This window comes from Mytilus galloprovincialis, chromosome 1 (genome assembly GCF_965363235.1).
Source record: "Mytilus galloprovincialis chromosome 1, xbMytGall1.hap1.1, whole genome shotgun sequence".
Lineage (NCBI taxonomy): Eukaryota > Metazoa > Mollusca > Bivalvia > Mytilida > Mytilidae > Mytilus > Mytilus galloprovincialis.
This window is the reverse complement of record NC_134838.1, coordinates 119,997,484-120,020,183: the sequence shown is the minus strand read 5'-3', so window position 1 is coordinate 120,020,183 and position 22,700 is coordinate 119,997,484. Positions and strand designations below refer to the sequence as shown.

Here is a 22,700-nt window from a genome sequence, read left to right as displayed (position 1 = left end):
TACTATTCAAATTAAACGAATACATATCTAACAGAAGAATAATACATTATCACTTTATATTTGACGTAGTTTGGTCACATGTTCCACCACTTATTACTTAGTTGTATCTGTAAATAAACAACTACAATTATCTATAGAATAAATTAATTATTCCAGACAGGACTTTTACAATCGGAATGACTGAAATAGAGTTCTGTCTTTTAACCATTTCTAGCTGTACAAAGTGTAGTTACATTTCTTGTAATGGTCAACAGGTGTCCGAATTTATGACCAGTCAATAAGCGTGTACACCCATAAGATAAATATTGACTTTCAATATGGGTAGTTTATTTGCCATACAGTATACTTTTGTATAGTTTTTTTCAATAGTATCTCGCTAGACTGGATAACATATTTGAACATGTTGATATCATTTCAGAAAATATATATAAATAAAAAAACTATTCTCTTCGTTTTAAAATGTTTATTTAAACAGTTTGAGTACCGTTCATCCGTGAAAACATCATATCTGCTGCATGTTCATAGCATGGTTAGGCCATGTTAATCAATGATACGCCTGCTCAAATGTGACTATATCGAAATCGTCCCACGTCATCTTGATGGCAGTAAAATTGACTAAACAACTGCTTAATTGGTTTGAATTTGCCATAACTAATTCATTGACTATATCGCTTTCTTTCTCATTCAGCCAAATCAATGTACACTTTCAGGCTAGTTTGTATATCAAATAACAAAAAGGAGAAACTAATTTGCTTATATTCATAACTATCTATTCTGACTTCGTCCACTTATTCGCCCCTTCATAACCATACTCTTGAATTTGATTGTCTATATGCTCTTTAGTCAATACAAATACACGTTCAATTTATTGCCCGCTGTTTATTGTATTATATTTATTTATTCATTTGTCTTTGTTGTCTATTCAAGAGAAGGTTTAGATTCTTATAACACTAAGTAAAGTTTTGTGCGCATGTACTTGTCATTAAATATTGATCCTTTGTGTCCTTCAATGGTATCAAATGTAAAAGCAAACCCTTTAAGTCCGTTTAGATTGCTAATGTTATAGTAATCAATGTTAATATTTCTGATCACTAAAAACAATTTGCTATTAACATCTTTTATGCTGTATTTAATTTTCAAGTTCGTGATATGAACTTGTTTTGTTAAATATTTTTACAAATGTTATTTTTAAAACTAACCTGATTTGTGGTGATGCAGTTATACATTTCTAGAAAATTGCTTAAAATCAAGTATTTATTCCAGCAGTCAACATAATGACCGACGACAACTACAGACAAAGATTGATTCATCTGTCCACCAACAACTACCGACAAAGACTGATTCGTCATGTGAAAAACTTGTTGCCCACCCCTCCCCTCAAATAAAAATACGAGTTAGAATGTAAAACATTATCTTTAAAAGAGCAGAAAGGTAGACTGTCAACATAGCATCTTCGCTATTTGCATATTGTTCATCGAAACAAGTCTGTAATTGCTATTTTTGCCAGTGCCAATGTACGCTCTTTGTTTGTGTAATCTTTGCTACATGTAGATTTTTGAACTACATATCGACTAATATTTTATTCATATGTGCAGTACTTGTACAGATCGTTATTGTATTCATTTAGAATATTGAAATACTAATTTCTATGCGTGAATAAAAGTCTCTAATTTTCTTCCATGACCATACAAGTCTTCTCTTTAGCCGATACATTTAATCACCCGTTGTGTATTATATTATTTATAATAATCTGCCTAGGTATGTTATTCAAGTATTGTTTGTGTAATCAAACAATTTCTAGTGGTCAGTTTATCGATAGAGGATGGTCAGTTAACGCATGCGTTAAAATCCCTTTGATTGATTTCATGTTTTGAACATCTACATGTATACATTTTAAATTTTCAAGATAAAAGGGACATAATTATAAATAAGAGTTTTATGTTTTAATGAAATATTTTGGATTACACAATGGTGATAATGTGGAGTGACAGCTAATATATCAGGTTAGTGGTAAACAGGTGATTCCTTATATACAGGTGAAATGGCTCTAAACCAAAAATGAAAATAGAAACCTAGACATGTTGATATAATAAGTAAATTCTGAAAATTCATATGGCGCATATATGTCAAAACAAGAAAGCGAAATAGACATGTCTTAGACAAGGTAAAATCAGAGACATATATACACATGTATATCTGTTATTTTTCTGGTAGAAATAAAACATTTCAAATGAATGATTTATAGTTTTAGAAATATTTGGGTTTTTTAACGTAGGATTTGGATACGCTACTATACTAACTTATGCGTGTTCGACATATTAGCATATGTCAAAAAAGAAAGCGAAAATAGATATGTTTTAAGACTAGGTAGAATAAAACATTTCAAATGAATGATCTACAGTTTTTAAAATATTTGGGTTTTTTAAGGTGCTCTGTACCTAAGAGTGTTCGACATATTGGTGTTATAAGTACAGCTAATCTAGATGTCCTCACATTTTCATTTGCAAGAGCAACACTTCTCTCGATTGACTTCTCACATTTATGTCAAAGCTAGGTGCATCGACACCAATACTAATACACGAACCAACATATATCTTGTTTTATAAATATAATTATTTATAATTTTTATTATCATTTATTATTATGTATAGTGAAAATTTAAAAAAACCAAATGACGTATGTATATTAGAGAGATTAATATTGTGTTTGTTTTAAAATACGTAGTTTTTATTATGTTTTTGTGCTGCTAACAAAATTAATGAATATGAAGGAACATCTGTTCTATTATTGAAAAACCCGATTTTCATATTAAAAGTACCGTGATCAACTCGCAATCGTAAATTTAAACAAGAAATAAATTCAACATAAGGTTAATGTTGCGATTCGAATGCCACTCAGTGTTAAATATTCAAAGTAAGGTTACGTAAACAACCGTAAAAAATATATTTCATTACCCTTGAAGAATAATTCTTGATACATGTATTTCAAAACCTAATCCCTACAATTTTTTTGGATTATTGTATTAGTAAGCTAAGGGAATTGTCGTCAAGGTTTAACGGAACTTTATATTTCTGTTAGAATAAGTTAAAGGTCACGATCAGTTTAAACGGATTTAAGATTTATGTATACATGTACATGTAAACAAATGCGGTTAAAGTCATTGACATGAAAATAGAAAACGATAAGAAATAACTAGCAATTATTAAACCTTAATACTTATTGAGTAAATATTTTATTTTGTCAATTCTTATAGCATTTTATGACCCTTATCCTAAATAAATATAATATTGTGTAGCTTTTAGAAGGTCAAATAATAACTTTAAAAGGCTTTTAAAACGATACAAGTATGTGGCAAAGTAAGAAATGACACTTAACATTGTTTTTTCTTCTTATCCTTTTAATTTTGTCATTTCAATGTTGCAAAATGCAATATTTGACAGTTCTTTGCAATGTTCTTGACATGAATCCTATCAAAACGTCTTGCTTCTTGGTTTTCGGTCACTATTTATTTTATATGCATATACATGTATATATATGTAACACTTTCACTGCTTGTACAAATCTTCAGTATACAATAAGGATTATATAAAACAGTGACGAATAAGTGATAGCCTTGAAGTGATATTAGTAGACATCACTGTCTTAACAAGTTTACAATGCAGGCTTTCAGTCCATTTTTTTACAATCTAGATTTTTGAATAACCTCAAGTCGATTGCATACTGTATTAAGAGATAGGTTTTGAAATCGACAAAACGAGACACGTAATATATGTTAAAACGACTAAAACCAAACTACATATTTTAATTAAATCAGAAAATAGTGAAATGTTTAGAGGTGTGAAAAACGGTTTCAACACCAAATAAGTGTTATACCTTGTACATTCTCAATCCTTTATTATGAAAATTGCGTACTTGTTTTATGTAGAGAGAGATACCTCTTAAGGTAAATATAACTAGTTGCTTTACACAGCTTTGTCTATTTCGTAGTAAACTGATTTTAAACACACACCAAATTGTAACAGGCAGAATATGTGTGTTCTATTTCCATATATGTAACATCGCAGTTTTGCACGCCATAATAATTAAAAGCAGTTAATATTTATTAACCAAGACTTTAAGGTCATCATGAATCACCGAATTTTAATTAAATACCACCCTACATTGGATTTTAAAGGAAACACGGGTGATGGCATACACCTGTTCCACACCAAGTTGTGAAAATGCCACTATCCATTATAGAAAATACGGATGATGCCTACGCCTCTATGTTATGCAAAGTTGTGAACATATCACTCGTTGTGAACTAATTTTAAGATGCAAGAATTGTTTACATTAACCTGTTAACACAATGAAGTTTCAAAAATATTTGCTGTTCAATATGTCTATACATGTATTTATCTCGATTTGCACATTAAAGTGCTTTATATAAGAACTTGACCATAAAAATTCCATTTTTTTTTCTATAAATGATTCATGATCATTCCTGATACACGTGATAAAGGGTAAGACAAATGCCTCCGTACACAGACAGGGGCTGAAATAAATAAAGGTAAGGTCGAAACTTGGTCTTGTAGCGGAATTGTTGCTGGCTTTTTCTCGTCAGAAGATTTTTTTTTTTTGGAAAAGAAATAAAAACTGCAAGATTTGAATATTGATCACAATTTTTGTTAAGCAATGTTTGGATTCAAGTGAATTTTCGTCAAATTAGTTTGACGTAAAGGAATTGTGGTATGGTGTTGCCCTGAATCGTACTTTTAAAGACTAATGTTCCATTCACGGAGTCTTTCTTATGATTGTCACGGGCAGAAGTAATGTAACCAAAAGTAATGTTTAAGATCATGGTCATGTAATATATCTCAATGTTTGTGTCGCTATCCGCATTGATGTAAGTTTGAACTGGAATAAATATAAAACTGACATTTATCCTAGCTTTCATACGATTATTAGTTAAAAAAAAACAACATTACCAGCATTGCTGGATACCTAGCATACTTTATAATTTATTGAATTTGAAATTAAATCAGTTATTCTCCATAAGCATCTTAAAGGTCAAAAGTGAGATACAAATTAGATATTTTAACACAGAAGGCAGTTGTCTATGTGTCCGTTATTATTTCAAATGTCAGCATTTAGCTGGACACCATTAACATAATTAGAGGTCTATTAAAGGCCTATAGTCATGATAGTCAGTGGTTTTCAATTTTTCACAGAAAATCGTTTCTGTATTATAAGCTTGAAATTACTTTATAATAATTCATATACCATTTACTGTCCATGAATATGATCATGAATATTAATGATAAGATTGATAGTTTTGAAATTAGTGAGCTGATTGTTTGAACTTGGATATATTTCGGCATTATTTATAAGTCTTTAAATCTGAAGCTTTTATAATATGATATGGTAACATCGTTAAGTTTTCTCTGAACAATTATTACTGAATTCGAAAATCATGGTTATCATGTTGATATAACAAAATCACGATTTGAAAAGTTTTGGAAATATAAATTCATTTCACCTGTGGCACCTGTGGTTTTTATTACTTAGATTAGCTCCTGCTTATCGTCTTATGTTTACAACCCAGAGTTGAAGGTCAGTTTAAGTTTGACGTGGACAATGTTATCAATAATGTAATTAATGAAACAAGAGTTCTCTGGCGAACACTTATATCACTAGAACTATTGCATAATTGATCGTGAAATCGTCTATTATTATTTTTGTTGACCGTTTGTTGATCTCACATTCCATATAAACGTGTGGTCAATCATGTCAATAGGAATCTATATGCACGTACAAAAGCATTATTGATACCTCCATTGACACTGAAAACAGTCAAAAGTCAAACAACATGGAGTAGAAAATAAACATATCTCGACAGGAAAATAAAATACAAATAATCACAGCAAATATCGTTTCCCTCGCTACCGGACCACTTTTAGAAACCCACCTAAAATCTGTTGTTATTTAAACGAATGTAAGACAAATGAGTATTGTAAGTTGAAATTCTTAATTCTGGTTCTATGTCCGCGTTGTTCGTAACAGCATCCCTTACGAAAATAACCTTTACGGTATTCGAAGTTTTGCTATCCTATTTTAACTCCTGCCATAAATCTCGTAGTAGTTTTACTTCAATCTCACACTCAAAAGTCAAATCCGTTTCGCTTATACCACGTAACAGTTCAAGGAAAATAGTAGTTTTTAATTTCCCTTGCGTTATCTTGCCCTTTTGCGTACCCACTCGTGTGAAGGAAGTCAACTTTGGTCCCAGGCGTTATCTTACCCTTTTGCGTACCCACTCGTGTGAAGGAGGTCAACTTTGGTACCTGGCGTTATCTTGCCCTTTTGCGTACCCACTCGTGTGAAGGAGGTCAACTTTGGTACGCTGGGATTGAATGTAGTAGTAGGATTTTTTCGTCTTCAAATATGCTTCTTAAATAAAGGTTGCTATGGCAACAACTCAAAAGAAATATGGTCGTTCTCTTTGAATTTTTAAACAGAATGATAAAGAGCACGACTACCACACATCACTTTCTTGTTTTTCTTGGATTTTTTATTTTATGAAGAAGTAAATTCATAAAACATGTAAAATGATAGTATTGTTTCTTATGGTAGTAGTGAGTACTATCGTTTTCCCCCATCACTAAATATAACTGTAGTATTGCAGAACACGTACGGAACGATTATGAACCATGCGCGAATAGTTGGTTTATTTTGATTGTGGCGTTTTTTGGAAGATGAAGGCCGGGTTCCAAATAGTTTGGTAATCATTCTGACAGGGTTATCGTCATGATAACATACCAACTGCTACACAATTAAACTTTCCACATGCGTTTCAGAGTGACTGATTATACGCATCTAAATACATTTTTTTGATATTCGATAATCGATTATATGTTATTATGTTGGGTCATATTTGCTCTGAGTAATATGTATCGAGATTTGAAATAAGCAAGTTAGCAAGTAATTTTATGACCAAAATTATTTCATATTATGTTAACGATCTATTAAGCATAATTAAGTACTTCAGGTACTTGTGGACTTAAAATCCTATGTTTTACTGGAAACCACCTGACTAAACACATGTCATTAAACACCAACCGGCCAGTGCGGCTACATGTACTTTTTAAACTAGATGCTGAAACTTAAAATCTTACTATAAAACTACTGACTGATCTAATGTTTAGTGAGTATACGATTTGAATTTTGTTTAACAATTGACATCTTACACTTTGTAATTCTACAGAAATAAGAAGATGTGTTAATATAGCAAATAAGGCAACTTTAGTCTAAATTCAACAAATAAAGATAGTCTGTAAGATAAATGTGTTACATTATGGCAAGCCGTTCTCGTCAAAACTGTGTTTAAACCCTTTTTTCGAAAAAAAATACACACTGAGATTTAAAAACCTAAAATAACACACTGAGAAATCGAAATTACACACTGAGATTTGAAAAAATAAAAAACACACACTGAGAATTCAAAATTACACACTGAGATTTTAAAAAGACACTCCGAGATGAAATAAATTGAAAAACACACACTGAGAATTGTTAATTACACACTGAGATTTCAAAAATACACACTGAGATTAATATGCAAATTACTAATGAATATTCATGAGATGAATAATTCAACAGATTAATATCTTGATCTCAAGAACTCTTGTCATTATAATGAAATGTGATTCCTTCAACCAACATTCGTAACAAATTTCAAGACTTAACATCGCTCATATTCATAAGTTTGTTGCCTATAATTCAGATCATTACTACCAGTGTATCGGGATGTTTTTTTTTACTTAAAACCGTGGGTCTCTTTCCAAAAGTCTTCCAACTGTTTCCCCGATTTCGCTAGTTAATCTTTTATATTTTTGTTACGTTTATATGCTATAATAGACACTTGAGTAAAAATTTCACCGCATTCTTTTGCAGATTGTTCCAATGTTTTCTTATAATTTTAATAAAGTTTTTCACCATTTGGTTATATTGGGCCATTCCAGTTAATTTCTGACAGGTGGGGATGGATGGGGAGATTTTTTTCATACCTATCAGAAAAAAACATCATGAAAAACTACCTATCAGATCTATAAATTAAGACCTATCAGATGTAGAGTTTCTGTTCATATTGGGTGGATGGGCTTTCATGGGAAAAATTGACATATCAGAATTTTTTACTGCAAGGATTGTACCCATCAGAATTTTAAATACAATACCAGATAATGCATGATAAGAAACTGTCTTCATTCCAAAGCACCCCTAAGATCTGAAATAGGTATTTTTTGTAACCCCTAAGATGTAATTATTTTTAATTATTTACTGCTGCAAGACCCTCAGAAATTTTTGCGTTTAAGTGTACGTGTCAGATGAAAAAACCCCAAATTTCACCCCTAAGATGTATAAATTTTACACCCCTCAGAAAGGACCATCCATCCCCCTTTAGCAGATATTAACTGGAATGACCCATTTTGTTATAAGAGTTAGTGGGTATTTTTCTTGTTCTTGTATTTCTAAAGTTTTTTTAATTAATAATTTGGAACCAAATCGAAGGACTAACGAGTTCTGTCCCCTTGTTGTTTTAAGCTTGTAACAGATTCAGATTAAGTATGCTAATTAGATATGTGCGCATAAAAAGTGCGCACAAATCTCAGTGTGTAATTTTAAATTCTCAGTGTGTAATTTCAAATTCTCAGTGTGTGTTTTCAGTTTATTTATTCTCAGTGTGTCTTTTTGAAATCTCAGTGTGTAATTTTCAATTCTCAGTGTGTAATTTTCAATTCTCAGTGTGTAATTTTCAATTCTCAGTGTGCGTTTTTCATTTTTGTAATCTCAGTGCGTCTTTATGAAATCTCAGTGTGTAATTTTTAATTCTCAGTGTGTAATTTTCAATTCTCAGTGTGTAATTTTCAATTCTCAGTGTGCGTTTTGAAGTTTTTTAATCTCAGTGTACTTTGTTGTAATTCTCAGTGTGTAAATTTTTCGAAAAATGATTTAAACATAGTTTTGACGAGAACGGCTTGCCATATTACATAGTGTGCTAGTGACCTAATATGATATATACAGGGTAAGTACATTCCATATGGGGTTCGAGGTAAGTACATTCCATATGGGGTTCGAGCTTCGCTCTCATCCCATATGGAATTTACTGACCCTGTATATATCATATTAGGTCACTAACACACTATGTTACTAATAATATTCAACTTATGCGTTTGAATGTCCCTCTGGTATCTTTCGCTTTTCTTTTTTAACACTGCACTTAAATTAAACACCACTAAATCAGTTGCTGCTTATCGTATTCAGTGAGATTGCAGTCCCTATCATTAACTCGTCTGTCAACATATCTTTGGACAATCCGAGTTAACTGTAAGTCAGTTCTTTGATTTTCGGTAAAACGGATAAAATACGTATGTTTCGAACATGTTTTAGTAGAATTGACTTAAGAGACAGATACATGTGCAGGTTGTGTGACTTCAAGTGTTTTTTGTCCTTCGTGACCATGAACCAGCAAAGTATAATTCCCCTTCTTTGTTTATTTTAGAGCAAGCTAAGTGTTCCTTTCCAGATTCCAAATAAACATGTTTACTAACGATCTTTACAGACTTCTTAATCATGTTATTTCTAAAGTTAGATGAATATGTCAAGGTCTGTCGTAATTGATCAGAATAATTGAATTTAACAATTGATATATACATATCCCGGAAGAACATAATTTCACCTATAATAGTTTGCTTTTATAAATTGTGACTTGGATGGAGAGTTGTCTCATTGACATTCATACCACATCTTCTTATTTCTATATACGAAATCCTTTGTTTTGAAAGAGACTGAGAAAGAGATATTTTATAAATTCGTGTATAAAATTATATCGGTTGATGAAGATCTTCTGTTAAAGTCTACATAAATTAATCGGTTATATTCGAATGTAAACTGATATTTGTCATTGAATAACACAGGAATGCTTTCTTTATAATATCACAAGGGTTTTGTCTTTTTCATATTTGCACTTATAAAAGAAATAGAATTTTAACTCGATCTAGAAACATGATGATTCGAACGTGTGTTATTAGACTGTAAGAAGCGCTCGTTTGTTCGCGCGGGTTTATAAGTTACCTATGCAGATTTGTGTATACCTACTAAGCATAGATGTGCCTTGTCCTTTTATTCAATTCAGTTTTGCTCAGCAGATGAAAGTAAACTTTTTAAATGTTTGAACCTGTCCTAAGTCATGAATTTGATGTACAGTAGTTGTCGTTTGTTTGTTTAATTTATACGTGTTTCTCGTTTCTCGTTTTTATATAGATTAGACTGTTGGTTTTCCCGTTTGAATGGTTTTACACTTGTAATTTTAGGACCATTTATAGCTTGATATTCGGTGTGAGCAAAGGCTCCGTGTTGAAGGCCGTACATTGACCTTTAATGGTTTACTTTTATAAATTGTTATTTGGATGAAGAGTTGTATCATTGGCACTCACACCACATCTTCCTATAGCTATTTATTGCACAAATAGTTGTAAAGATTACGTATAAACTCTTGAGATAAATGATTCTACTCTGGACATCATTTATCAATACCAAGGTTCTAACCTATGAATAAATGAGTCCACTGACGATAATCTATTGTATCGAGGAAGCCAATGAATTATTATCAAGGATTGAGCTTACCAACTGACAAAGAAGAGAGCAATTAAACACAGGTACTTAAGACGAAACCCAGAAACCTATGTCAATCTGGGGTCATCTCGCATTAATTTTACACAATTCTGGAGTCATGCCATGTTGGTTTCCTGACTGTTGGTTTCCTGACTGTTGGTTACCTGACTGTTGTTTACCTGACTGTTGGTTTCCTGACTATGAATTATCTCTACAATTTTTGTTCCTGGTCGATAAATTCGGTCTCTATTAATGGGTTAAACTACGTACTTGGTTTATATTGGAAATTTTGAATTTTAACTCACAAAAATATTTAAATTCAATTGCAAATTTAAGAATATAATATGATAAAATCTAAATTAGGTAAAATGCTGCCTATAATAATATGATAGTTTTACAAACCTGTCTTTGCTTTTACAGAATACATATGTGCGAAATTTTTGCTTTAGCCTATTGATTTAATGGGTTTAGTCTTTTGTCTTAATGCGTTTAGCCTATTGTTACTATCCGGTACAAAACGATTTGGTTTTCAGTGATAACCGTTTAGGTTGTGTTCTGACTGTCTTTGAGGTAACCATCAACATATAGATATTGTAAGTACACATTTTGTAACCATGTGTAAAAAGCAATTAAATTATCTAGACTTGTGTGATACAAACATGTATGTTTTGATTCACCTACATCTGAATTGATGAATACGTCCGAAGGTTATTAACCTTTGAAACAATTCGTCTGATAAAGGGATATTTTACCCAAAATGTAGGATATAAGTTTCAGTATTAACCCACGTCAGTGAAAACACTTACCATTTATACAGTATCTGTATACGATATATAATACAGATGTACGATGTACTAAATATATATTCCTGATATTAATTACCTATACTGTAAACTGATCAGTACACGACCGAAATTGACATCTTAAAATTGAAATTGAGATGTGCTATTGTAATAAAATATTGAATCTGAATCTGTGAACTTAAAATATATAAGTGGGACACAGACAATCTTTTTTCATCTATCCTCAAAAAGTACAGTGTAAACTTGTGTATCGTACATTGATTGGTGAACTTTATTTTTAATATGAGGATAAAATTTCATGAAAGTAATAGAAAAAGAACAATTTAAATAAGCACAGATTGCATTTGATGACACCAGAGGTATAAATCACACCTATAGTATCTATAATTGTTTCTAGGTCGACACAGAAGCCCCTTACATCAAAGATATCCGATATTCTTTGGAAATTAATTTAAAAGACAACTCGTTTTGATTTTTGGTTTTAACAGATAGGTTTCTTTGGAATCCATATTGATTTCAAATAAAACTCATTGATATTAAACAGTCGTTTAATTTGTTTTATTAAACCCTCATTGCCGAAAAGGTAAGAAAGCTTTTTAATAGATTTAAGTAGTTCATTGATAAAGTTCTTCCAATTTTCAGGAATATTATAATTGTTTTTCACTTGTTCTGTTGATTAATATACAGCGTTTAATTGTGTTAGTTGTTATGGACTTTCCGATTTTGAAATTAGCTTTGAGTTGGGTATTTTTGTTATACTTGTTTGCTACTTGATATTATGTTTCCCCCAACGTAATAATATCACATTATATAATTCTATATTGAGCTGTTCTATATTGTAAATATTTATAATACATGTAATACTAATGATTGTGCCAGTGATTGATTTTCTATTGAAAATTTCAAAAATATAAATGCAATTTTAGGCTAAACATGTACATCACGTTCCTTTTAAGTTCTATTTTACACAGTATTTACAGTAACAGTCTAAATCCACGTATTGTTTGCTGTAGTGGTTACTTCTTTCTTTGACAATCATACCCACATCTCTTTATTTATGTACATATATATATATATAGCTTAATATCGGCGTACACATACGGTGGTGTCATGTATGAATCAAGAGTCGATTTTAAGTCATTGATTTCGAAGAACACTTTGCTGTTAATTCCAATAATCTAATATGACGATGTTGCATTGTAGCGTCATTAAATCAATAAAGGAAACATATAAACATTTTACAATCTTCAAAATAAGGTTTATTCATTAAATGTCTATCAGTATAGAACAAGTGTACTAGTATAGAACAACTGTCTGTAAGATTTTTGGAGCTTTTTTTTTGTTGGGAATTAATAAATTCGTTTAGTATAAAGACTTGACAAATTTAAAATTCAGTCTTTATTTTGACAAACTTGTACGGCTGTTCTCCATCTTTTTGCCATGTGTATTCAGACCTTTGTGAACATTTGATGTTTATGTTGCAACGATGGCGTGAGTTGGTAAAATGATTGAGGGCGGGGTTTTAATTCCGGGTACTTTGAGGGTCATCGCACGGTATCTGCAACCTTCATTTTTCATGTTTGCCGAATTTCAAAATTGCTCATGAATACCGACATTGTATATTTAAAATACTGTAACCACCTAAAATAAACTATATTTTGCTTAACTATTCAATTATTCAATTAAAATAAATGAATGGGACCTTTATGCGTTTCTTTTTGTGCACTTTTTGCAACTGCGATTTTCAATTTCACTCCTATTGAATAGGACTTTTATAACACATTTATATGTCAATTATGTCAGAATATTTTTATTTTTTTGGACAAAGTTAATAAAAATTATAATTTAAATTGGAAGTTCATATATATTTACATTTGCATTCGCATGCTCATTGGCCCCCCTCATTGATGCCATGTTTGTGATGTATTTCGTGAACCATGTTTTAAATCTTAACGCCTTTGTGCAGAAAAAAATAATTTACTACATTAAACCATGCATATATTATGGTGATTTACACAGTAAATTAACTAGTTAAACATATTTTAGGGGGGGCTATGGTTTTTTTTGGAAAAAAAAGTTTGTTTCCAGTTTTTGGAGAAAAAAATAATTTGTTTTTGATTCTGAGAAAAAAAAATTGTTTGTTTCACCCTCAGCTGCCACTATATGTAATGCTAAAATTGAAAGAAAAAAATTGTTTTCGACTTGTTGCAAAAAAAATAGGTTGTTTTTCGCAGCAGGCGAAAAAAATAATTTGTCCAGAAAAAAAAACCATAGCCCCCCCCAGAAAATCAAATGGTTGCTGCCTAAGTGGCCGAAATGTGTAACGATTACATAACCGTTGAAGGGATTTCACATAACAATGTATTCTCGCCTGTTTCACCATGTGCCAGTTTAAATGGATTCCTTTTCAATGAATATCTGCAAATAACAGAACTGTTCCCGATATCTTTTATGAGCTGTTTAATTTACTCGAAAATATTATAGTCTCGAGATATTATAAGAGGTTCAAGTTGACATCTTGTATAATAACCTGTCTTTTGCCATAGCGTAAACACACATGTCTGTAGGCATAGTAAATAGACAAATGTCTGTTGGCATAGTATATAGACACATGTCTGTTGGCATAGTAAATAGACAAATGTCTGTTGGCATAGTATATAAACACATGTCTGTTGACATAGTATATATACACATGTCTGTTGACATAGTAGATAGACATGTCTGTTGACATATTGCATAGACACATGTCTGTTAACATATTGCATAGACACATGTCTGTTGACATATTGCACAGACACATGTCTGTTGACAAAGTAAATAGACACATGTCTGTTGACAAAGTATATAGTCACATGTCTGTTGACATAGTATATAGACACATGTCTGTTGACATAGTATATAGATACATGTCTGTTGACATAGTATATAGTCACATGTCTGTTGACATAGTATATAGACACATGTCTGTTGACAAAGTAAATAGACACATGTCTGTTGACATAGTATATAGTCGCATGTCTGTTGACATAGTATATAGACACATGTCTGTTGACATAATATATAGACACATGTCTGTTGAATTACTGTATAGACACATGTCTGTTGAATTATTGTATAGACACATGTCAGTTGACATATTGCGTAGACACTTGTATGTTGACATAGTATATAGTCACATGTCTGTTGAATTTTTGTATAGACACATGTCTGTTGACATATTGCATAGACACTTGTATGTTGACATAGATGATAGACAAATGTCTGTTGACATATTGCGTAGACACTTGTATGTTGACATAGATGATAGACACATGTCTGTTGACATAGTAGCTAGACACATGTATATTGGCATAGTAGATAGACATATCTGTTGACATATTGCATATACACATGTCTGTTGACATATTGCACAGACACATGTCTGTTGAAAAAGTAAATAGACATGTCTGTTGACATAGTATATAGTCACATGTCTGTTGACATAGTATATAGACACATGTCTGTTTACATAGTATATAGATACATGTCTGTTGACATAGTATATAGTCACATGTCGGTTGACATAGTATATAGACAGATGTCTGTTGACAAAGTAAATAGACACATGTCTGTTGACATAGTATATAGACACATGTCTGTTGACATAGTATATATACAGATGTCTGTTTACATAGTATATAGACATATGTCTGTTGACATAGTATATAGACACATGTCTGTTGACATAGTATTGTTGTAAATGGGCGAATGGTGAATGAATGAGTATGTGTGAATGTGTGAATATATGAGTTACCTTTTAGTCGGGAGTATCCAACCAACTAGGTTATCAATCAAGTCTCTAGTTCTAAGTATACGTCTAGACACAGAGGTTGTTTGCAAGTAACTGATTCAAATCGTCAAGTTCCCGCTGTCAGCTGTTCTATATTTCCGGTTTCCGGTATGACTAAATACCAACTTTATCAATACAACATTCCTCCCCGTTTTCAGCAAGAGTGATCATCTCCATATAATTCCACTATAAGACTATATACATGTCCACAGATTAAAAATATCGCAACACAAAATTATCCAACAATCAATGGTAAAACTTGTCCTTCTGTACACTAAAACCTATCCTATACATAAAGTAATATGTTAGCTACAGTTCTTTTATTTTGTATAACTTCTTGGCATTATCTGTTGTTATCCTGGCCACCTCCTCTGTGGAGACATTGTGGAGGTTGGCTATCTTTTCAGCCAAATCTTTCACCAACAATGGAGAACCAGTACTTTCATCTGCTCCTGGTAGATATGGTGCGTCTGTTTCCAATAGCAGATCCCCTAGTTCCATCTTGCATACTAATTCCCTGAATTGGGGATATTTTATCTCATTGAGTAGGAAAGGGGATATTCCGAATTTTACTTCTGGAAATGCAATTTTCCATTTGATATATTCCGCATACGATCCATTGAAGCAGTGTCTGTGGATATGGTGGTCTGCAGGTAAGTTTGCTGTGAGACATCTGAGGCATTCGTTGGATGTGTCATAGTTTCCCCGACAATGTATGACCACAGGTAATCTTTTCTGTTTTGCAATTCTTGCCTGCTTTCTCAGGATATCTTTTTGTTTCTCAAAATCTTTTGACGATGGTCTGTCAGTTATATCTAACCCACATTCTCCTACCGCAACTACTTTCTTGGAGTCCAACAATCCCTCTAAGTCCTCTAGCCATATCTGCAGAGTTCTTGGGCTTTCATAGTTGACTGTTCTAGGATGTAAGCCGAATGTCAATCTTACCCTTTTATCTTCTCTAATTTTTTCGCGTTCAGAACTGCTTGGCCATTTCTTAGGGAAACAGTAGTTTGAAATTCCAAATTGAAGAAAGTTTTTTATCTGGTCTTTATCAGTGTTAAATTGCGGAAAGTCAGAAGATCCGACTCTCCTCCTTAATTTTTCCAAATGGAAATGTGAATCCACAAAGTTGATTTTAACTGGAGGTATGTATAGTTGTAGACGTTGTTCTGTAGACGTATCAAGGTAACCAGAATCCAAAGTGAGTAATGAAAGTACTTTCCAATGAAGAAGAGAAGATAGAGAGACGGCTGGGTATGGTTTCATGTAGGCTGTATCCGGTTCTAAATGGTTTATACGGTTGAATGACAGAATGGGAGAAATGTCTTCATCCAGGAAGGTGGATTGGTGGCATGACTCTCTAAATCTTATGTTTTGGTTTACATAATCACAGGCTTGTGAAACTTCTTTGAAACCAAATGCATTTGATATTTGCTTTAAGTAGCCATTAACTAACTCAACCCACTTCTGTTCATACTGTTCATCTGTGTACCTACAGCCGACATCATCTGAGGAGTGAACTTCGATCATGTGTATTTGTACAAACCTTGCTTGGCCGAATTGAAGTTTGCAACTCCAGCATGCTGTACTTGGGTATAAATACCATGGCAAATGTGCACGAAGAGTGTGCCTTCTAGGGTGTGTGAATTTACCTTTACACAAAGGACAGCTACGGCCTCTTTTCTTTATTAAAGTTGCCCCATTAATATGTTTTGCTCTAGTCTCCTGTGCTTCTGTTTCATCTTTGTCTGAGATGTAGTCTTCATAGTCCAAGTCTTCATCCATACTGCAAAAATTCAGTGAATACTAACATTCAATGAATACAAATAATATTAAAAACCATGAACCAATTACTATACATATATACATTACCAATATACTTCAGCGAATGGTCTATTCTAACTCCCAATCTTGCACGTAATCTGCAAGATATGCTGGTAGCTGACGTCTCCGTCTCCCCCTACTAGCAGTAGCTGTTTCTGTGTTATTTTCTTTGACATCATATACAAATGTATGATCCAGGTCCGTAGAGTGGTCTAACAATTCGTCTATATTCTGGATAACGGGTCTATGTCCCTGATCTGGGGTCAGAGTATCCGACTCCAGAGTGATATCCTGTAAATTATGTGTCAAATTAATATCAGGTTCCGATGTCAGAGAATCCGACACCGGATCTGGGTTAGTAAATAGTCCAGAAATATCATAGATATCATCTAAATCTTCTGAATCTTCATTCTCTATTGGTACGTTGCTGTCAGTGTCATGTAAAATATTATTCCTCAATCTTTTTAACCAAATAGGAAGTTCTGTGAAGTAACACATCTTAAGTCGGTCATGGTGAACCACAGACTCTGTTTTCTTATCTTGTATCTTATATAGTACTGGAGATTTTACTTCTGTGACAATATAAGGTCCTTTCCAGGGTTGTTTAAACTTTGGGGTTTGGCCCACTTTAGTAGCAGAGTTTATTTTAAGTACTATATCACCAATATCATACTTTTGTTGGTTACATATTGTATAGACACATGTCTGTTGAATTATTGTATAGACACATGTCTGTTGACATATTGCGTAGACACTTGTATGTTGACATAGATGATAGAGACATGTCTGTTGACATAGTAGCTAAAAACATGTCTGTTGAAGAAGTTATAAGACAAATGGCTGTTGAAATATTGTATCGACACATGTATGTCAACATGTTGACATATTGCAGACAAATGTCTGTTGACATAGTATATATATACTTGTCTGTTGACATAGGATATAGACACATGTCTGTTGATATAGTATATAGACTCATGTATGCTGACATAGAGGATAGACACATGTCTTTTGGCATATTGCAAAGGCACATATCTGTTGACAAAGTAGCTAGACACATCTCTGTTGACATAGTAGACACATGGCTGTTGATGTATTGTATCGACACATGTCTGTTGACATATTGCATAGGCACATGTTTGTTGACATAGTATATAGACACATGTATGTTGACATAGTATATAGACACATGTATGTTGACATAGTATATAAACACATGTATGTTGACATAGTATATAGACACATGTCTGTTGACATAGTAGCTAGACACATGTCTGTTGACATAGTATATATACACATGTCTGTTGACATAGTATATATACATATGTCTGTTGACATAGTAGCTAGAAATATGTCTGTTGACATATTGCATAAACACGCATGTTGACATAGTATATACACACATGTCTGTTGGCATAATATATAGGCACATGTCTGTTTAAATACTGTATCGACACATGTCTGTTAACATATTGCATAGACATATCTATGTTGACATATTGTATAGACATATGTTTGTTGAAATAATATATAGACTCATGTCTGGTGACACAGATATAGAAACATGACTGTAGACATATATTATAGACACATGAATGTTGACATAGTATAAATTCACCTGTATATTGCCATAGTATAAAGACAAACCCTTTTCTTGACCCTCCTCTTCTATGTTAAATACTTTTTTTCGAAAGTGAACTACAGCTTAAATCGAATCATTGAAATAAGCAGAAAATATTTTTTGGGAACATTTACAGTCAATTTTAAATTGTGTATTTTACCGCTGCTAAACTTCATTATAGTGAAAACAAATTCGATAGAAATAGTCATTACATTGCTTCTAATTAAGTAATTGAAATACATTTGGAAAAATTAAAAGTTCACAGCTGACGTTGCCATATCAAAGATGGTCGTATAGATAGACAATTCATTCTACTAGGATTAGTATTTTCCACTCTTTTTGAAATGTTAGAATACATGCAATGGATTTTTAAATTAGTCGTTAGAATTGGAATCACAATGCCTGAATTCGGATGAATGTGGTTATATCCTTTTTTATATTAGATTTACGACCTCTGTGTTTTATTCGTATGTAGCTCATAACTTATAGGAAGTTAATAATACTGTTATGAGCAGTGAATGTTAACACACCTAACTAATTGTCAAAACAATTTATTATTAATAGTATTGCACCTCACAGACGGAAATATGAAGTTGATTGTATGCTTGATTACGTTAGATATCATGCATCTTATTGTTTCATCTGTTACAGAATATTTAGAGAAACATCAAGAGCTAATGACAGCTGATCGCTTCCCATCCAACCATGAACATTCAGAATGACACTATATAGAAATGTCTGAGCGGCCAGGACGACATGACATCGTGCACAATGACCACCGTTAAGCTAGTGACGTTACTATTGATTATATATATGTTGATATCGATTTGTAGTGGTCAATATAATCGATGTGGTGGTCGGTTAACACAGAAGCAAGGAGTTATACAGTCTCCTAATTATCCTGGGCCTTTCGAGACACCCGTGTTTTGTGAATGGGTTATACAGGCTCCACCGAAACTCAAAATTGTTTTATATTTGACACAGTATTACCTGAAGGGATTTTTCCATGTTTATGAATTCGACCACTATACTAACAAAGATGAGTGGATAGGAGAACGCAAACTAGCTACTGTCAACTGTGAAGATGAAATCTGGTCAATCGTCGCCCACAAACCGTTCATGGTGTTAAGATTCGCCGTTCAAGAGATGGGCAATATTCACCTTCGTGTGTTGGACCATTTAATTGATGTTTATGGATTTAACATTACCTATGAAATGGTCAGTAAACATGAAGTGGACAGTAAGTGGACTTGTTCGGCCTTTGATTGTTCATACCTTGGTAACTGTTATGCTAGTGCGGACTACTCCGAATACAAATGCCATTGCTTTCCCAACTTCTCTGGGGAGGAGTGTCAGTATGGTCCACATTGTAACCCGATGATTGAGAAGAATATGTGTCAAAACAATGGCAGTTGTAGGTAAGTCATGTAACTAACTAGTTATGTACAGTTAATCACATAAATGTTCAATTCAAGTTACACATCTGACAGGTTTTAAAAAACATAAATCTTAATCAGGGATAAGTAATTGTAATTCATAACTGAAAAGATGTAATGTATATTATATAATTAGGTCTTTCCACCTTTCCGTGGAAAGACCTATTGATTTTGTTCTGATTATTAGGTCTTTCCACCTTTCCGTGGAAAGACCTATTGATTTTGTTCTGATTATTATTAGGTCTTTCCACCTTTCCGTGGAAAGACCTGTTGAATTTGTTCTGATTATTATTTTTTTTTTTTTCTTCCGCCTTAATTTTTTTCTTGCGTAGTATTGATGTTTCAAAAGATGTTGCTTAGATATTTGGAATATGATGTCGTATAGTTTATACGCTTTAAAAATTTACAACTGCGTAACAAAACACTTTACGTTGTAAGAGTTATCTCCCCAAACACTGTTTTTCTTGTGGCCACTACTCCTTCGCAACCGTAAAAGATTACGACAACTTTATTTTACCAAATTGCTCGTTACTTCTTCAGGATTAGGATATTTATTTGGACCAAAGCTATCCGGAGACTCCATATGAGAGTTATTTCCCCTTATGCATTTGATATAAGTGATATGCGTTTCTAACTGGTAAACCATCAGTGATATAGGCCTAGGGTCTTTGGATTTAAGTTCCTTGGTCCTAAAAAATGAAAATAAGGTCAAGGTCAAAAGTCAAGGTCATATTCTAAATTTTGATTTTGGCTTATTTTCTCTTATTTTCAACAACCGTGAAAGATATTGACAAATTATTTTTACTAAATTGTTAGTTGCGACATGTTGTAACTTATAAATTTTGGTTGGAAGGGTGCGTAAACAATAAATGAGAGTTTTCGCCCATCTTATATTTAAAATTATGCCTAAAGTGATATAACTCATTAACCATACATATTACAGATCTAGGGTCTTTTTATTTGAGGTCCTTGGTTGTGACCTTGAAATTGAGGTCAAGGTCAAAGGTTAATAGGACGTTCTAGATTTTGACCTTTGCTTTAAATTCATATTTATACATCATAAAGTCATAGGAACTGACATTTTAGATTCATTTTTAATATTTTGATAATAAAATAGATCTTTACTTGTGGAAAGACCTTCAATTGTTCTTTGAACAATTGGTTTTTAATTATTATTATTTTTTTTTTCTTCCACCTAATTTTTTTCTTGCGTAATATTGACGTTTCAAAAGATGTCGCTTAGATATTTGGAATATGTTAATCTCCCCAAACACTGTTTTTCTTGTGGCCACTACTCCTTCGCAACCGTAAAAGATTACGACAAATTTATTTTACCAAATTGCTCGTTACATCTTCAGGATTAGCCAATTCATTTGGACCGAAGCTTTCCAGAGACTCCATATGAGAGTTATTTCCCCTTATGCAAATGATATAAGTAATATGCATTTCTAACTGGTAAACCATAAGTGATAGAGACCTAGGGTCTTCAGATTTGAGGTCCTCGGTCCCAAAAAATGAAAATGAGGTCAAGGTCAAAGTCAAGGTCATGTTCTAAATTTTGATTTTTGTTTATTTTCACTGATTTTCAAATACCGTATGACATATCGACAAATAATTTTTCATAAATTGTTAGTTGTGACATGTCCTAACTTGTATATTTTGGTTGAAAGGGTGCGCAGAAAATAAATGGGAGTTTTTGCCCATCTTACATTTAGAATTATGTGTAAAGTGATATTACTCTTTAACCAAACATATTAAAGACCTAGGGTCTTTTGATTTAAGGTCCTTGGTTTGTGACCTTGAAATTGAGGTCAAGGTCATAGGTTAATAGGACGTTCTAGATTTTGACCTTTGCTTTAAATTGATATTAAGACATCATAAAGCCATAGGAACTAACATTTTAAACTGATTTTTCATATTTCAATATCAAAATACATCTTTACTAGTGGAAAGACCTTCAATTGTTCTCTGAACAATTGGTTTTTAATTGTTAAATGCAATTGTATTCAGTGTTCAACTTCTAGGGGCCATAAACACAGGTTTCAGAACTCTGTCTTTATTCATACACCTCAGTGCAAATGTAGTGTTATTCCTAATGTTTGTCTCTTAATTCTTTCAACCAATATTCCGTTATGTAAGCCACCCTTGTGTTACTAGTTTTGTTATTGGTTCAATTTACACATTGCAGATGATAATATATGCAGAAGTAAATAAATCAAGCCGTTATTTTTCGCTTTGAATTGTTTTACATTCATCGTTTCGGTACCTTTTAAAGCTTGCCATGCTGTATGGAATTTGCTCATTGTTGAAAGAGGCACGGTTACCTATATTTGATAACCTTCTACATTATTGGAACTCTGGTGGAGAGTTTTCTCATTGGCAATCATACCACAACTTCTCATTTTTCACAAGAGTGGTTATTAGTTTTGACGTGTTCGAGAAAGAAGGCAAATAACTGCATTTTGTTTTATTCCAAATCTAATCGCTTTCTCTTCCTGATAAACGATCTTATTAGGAAAGTTTTACATTCCAAT

The 22,700-nt window shown here is 32.6% G+C and overlaps 1 protein-coding gene across 5 annotated transcripts in view; it reads left to right on the top strand.

The window, feature by feature from the left end:
- Positions 1–1,871: 1,871 nt before the first annotated feature.
- LOC143054956 (uncharacterized) overlaps positions 1,872–22,700 on the top strand; it is a 58,626-nt gene continuing 37,797 nt past the window's right edge. For 4 of the 5 annotated variants that reach the window (XM_076228077.1, XM_076228069.1, XM_076228086.1 and 1 more), the window contains exons 1-2: positions 1,872–2,003; positions 19,382–20,148. In XM_076228077.1, coding sequence (XP_076084192.1) covers positions 19,487–20,148 — 662 coding nt within the window. In that variant the 5' untranslated portion in view covers positions 1,872–2,003; positions 19,382–19,486. Of the gene's footprint in view, positions 2,004–11,966; positions 12,037–19,381; positions 20,149–22,700 lie in introns of those variants that run through there. The other variant, XM_076228061.1, reaches the window with a different exon arrangement.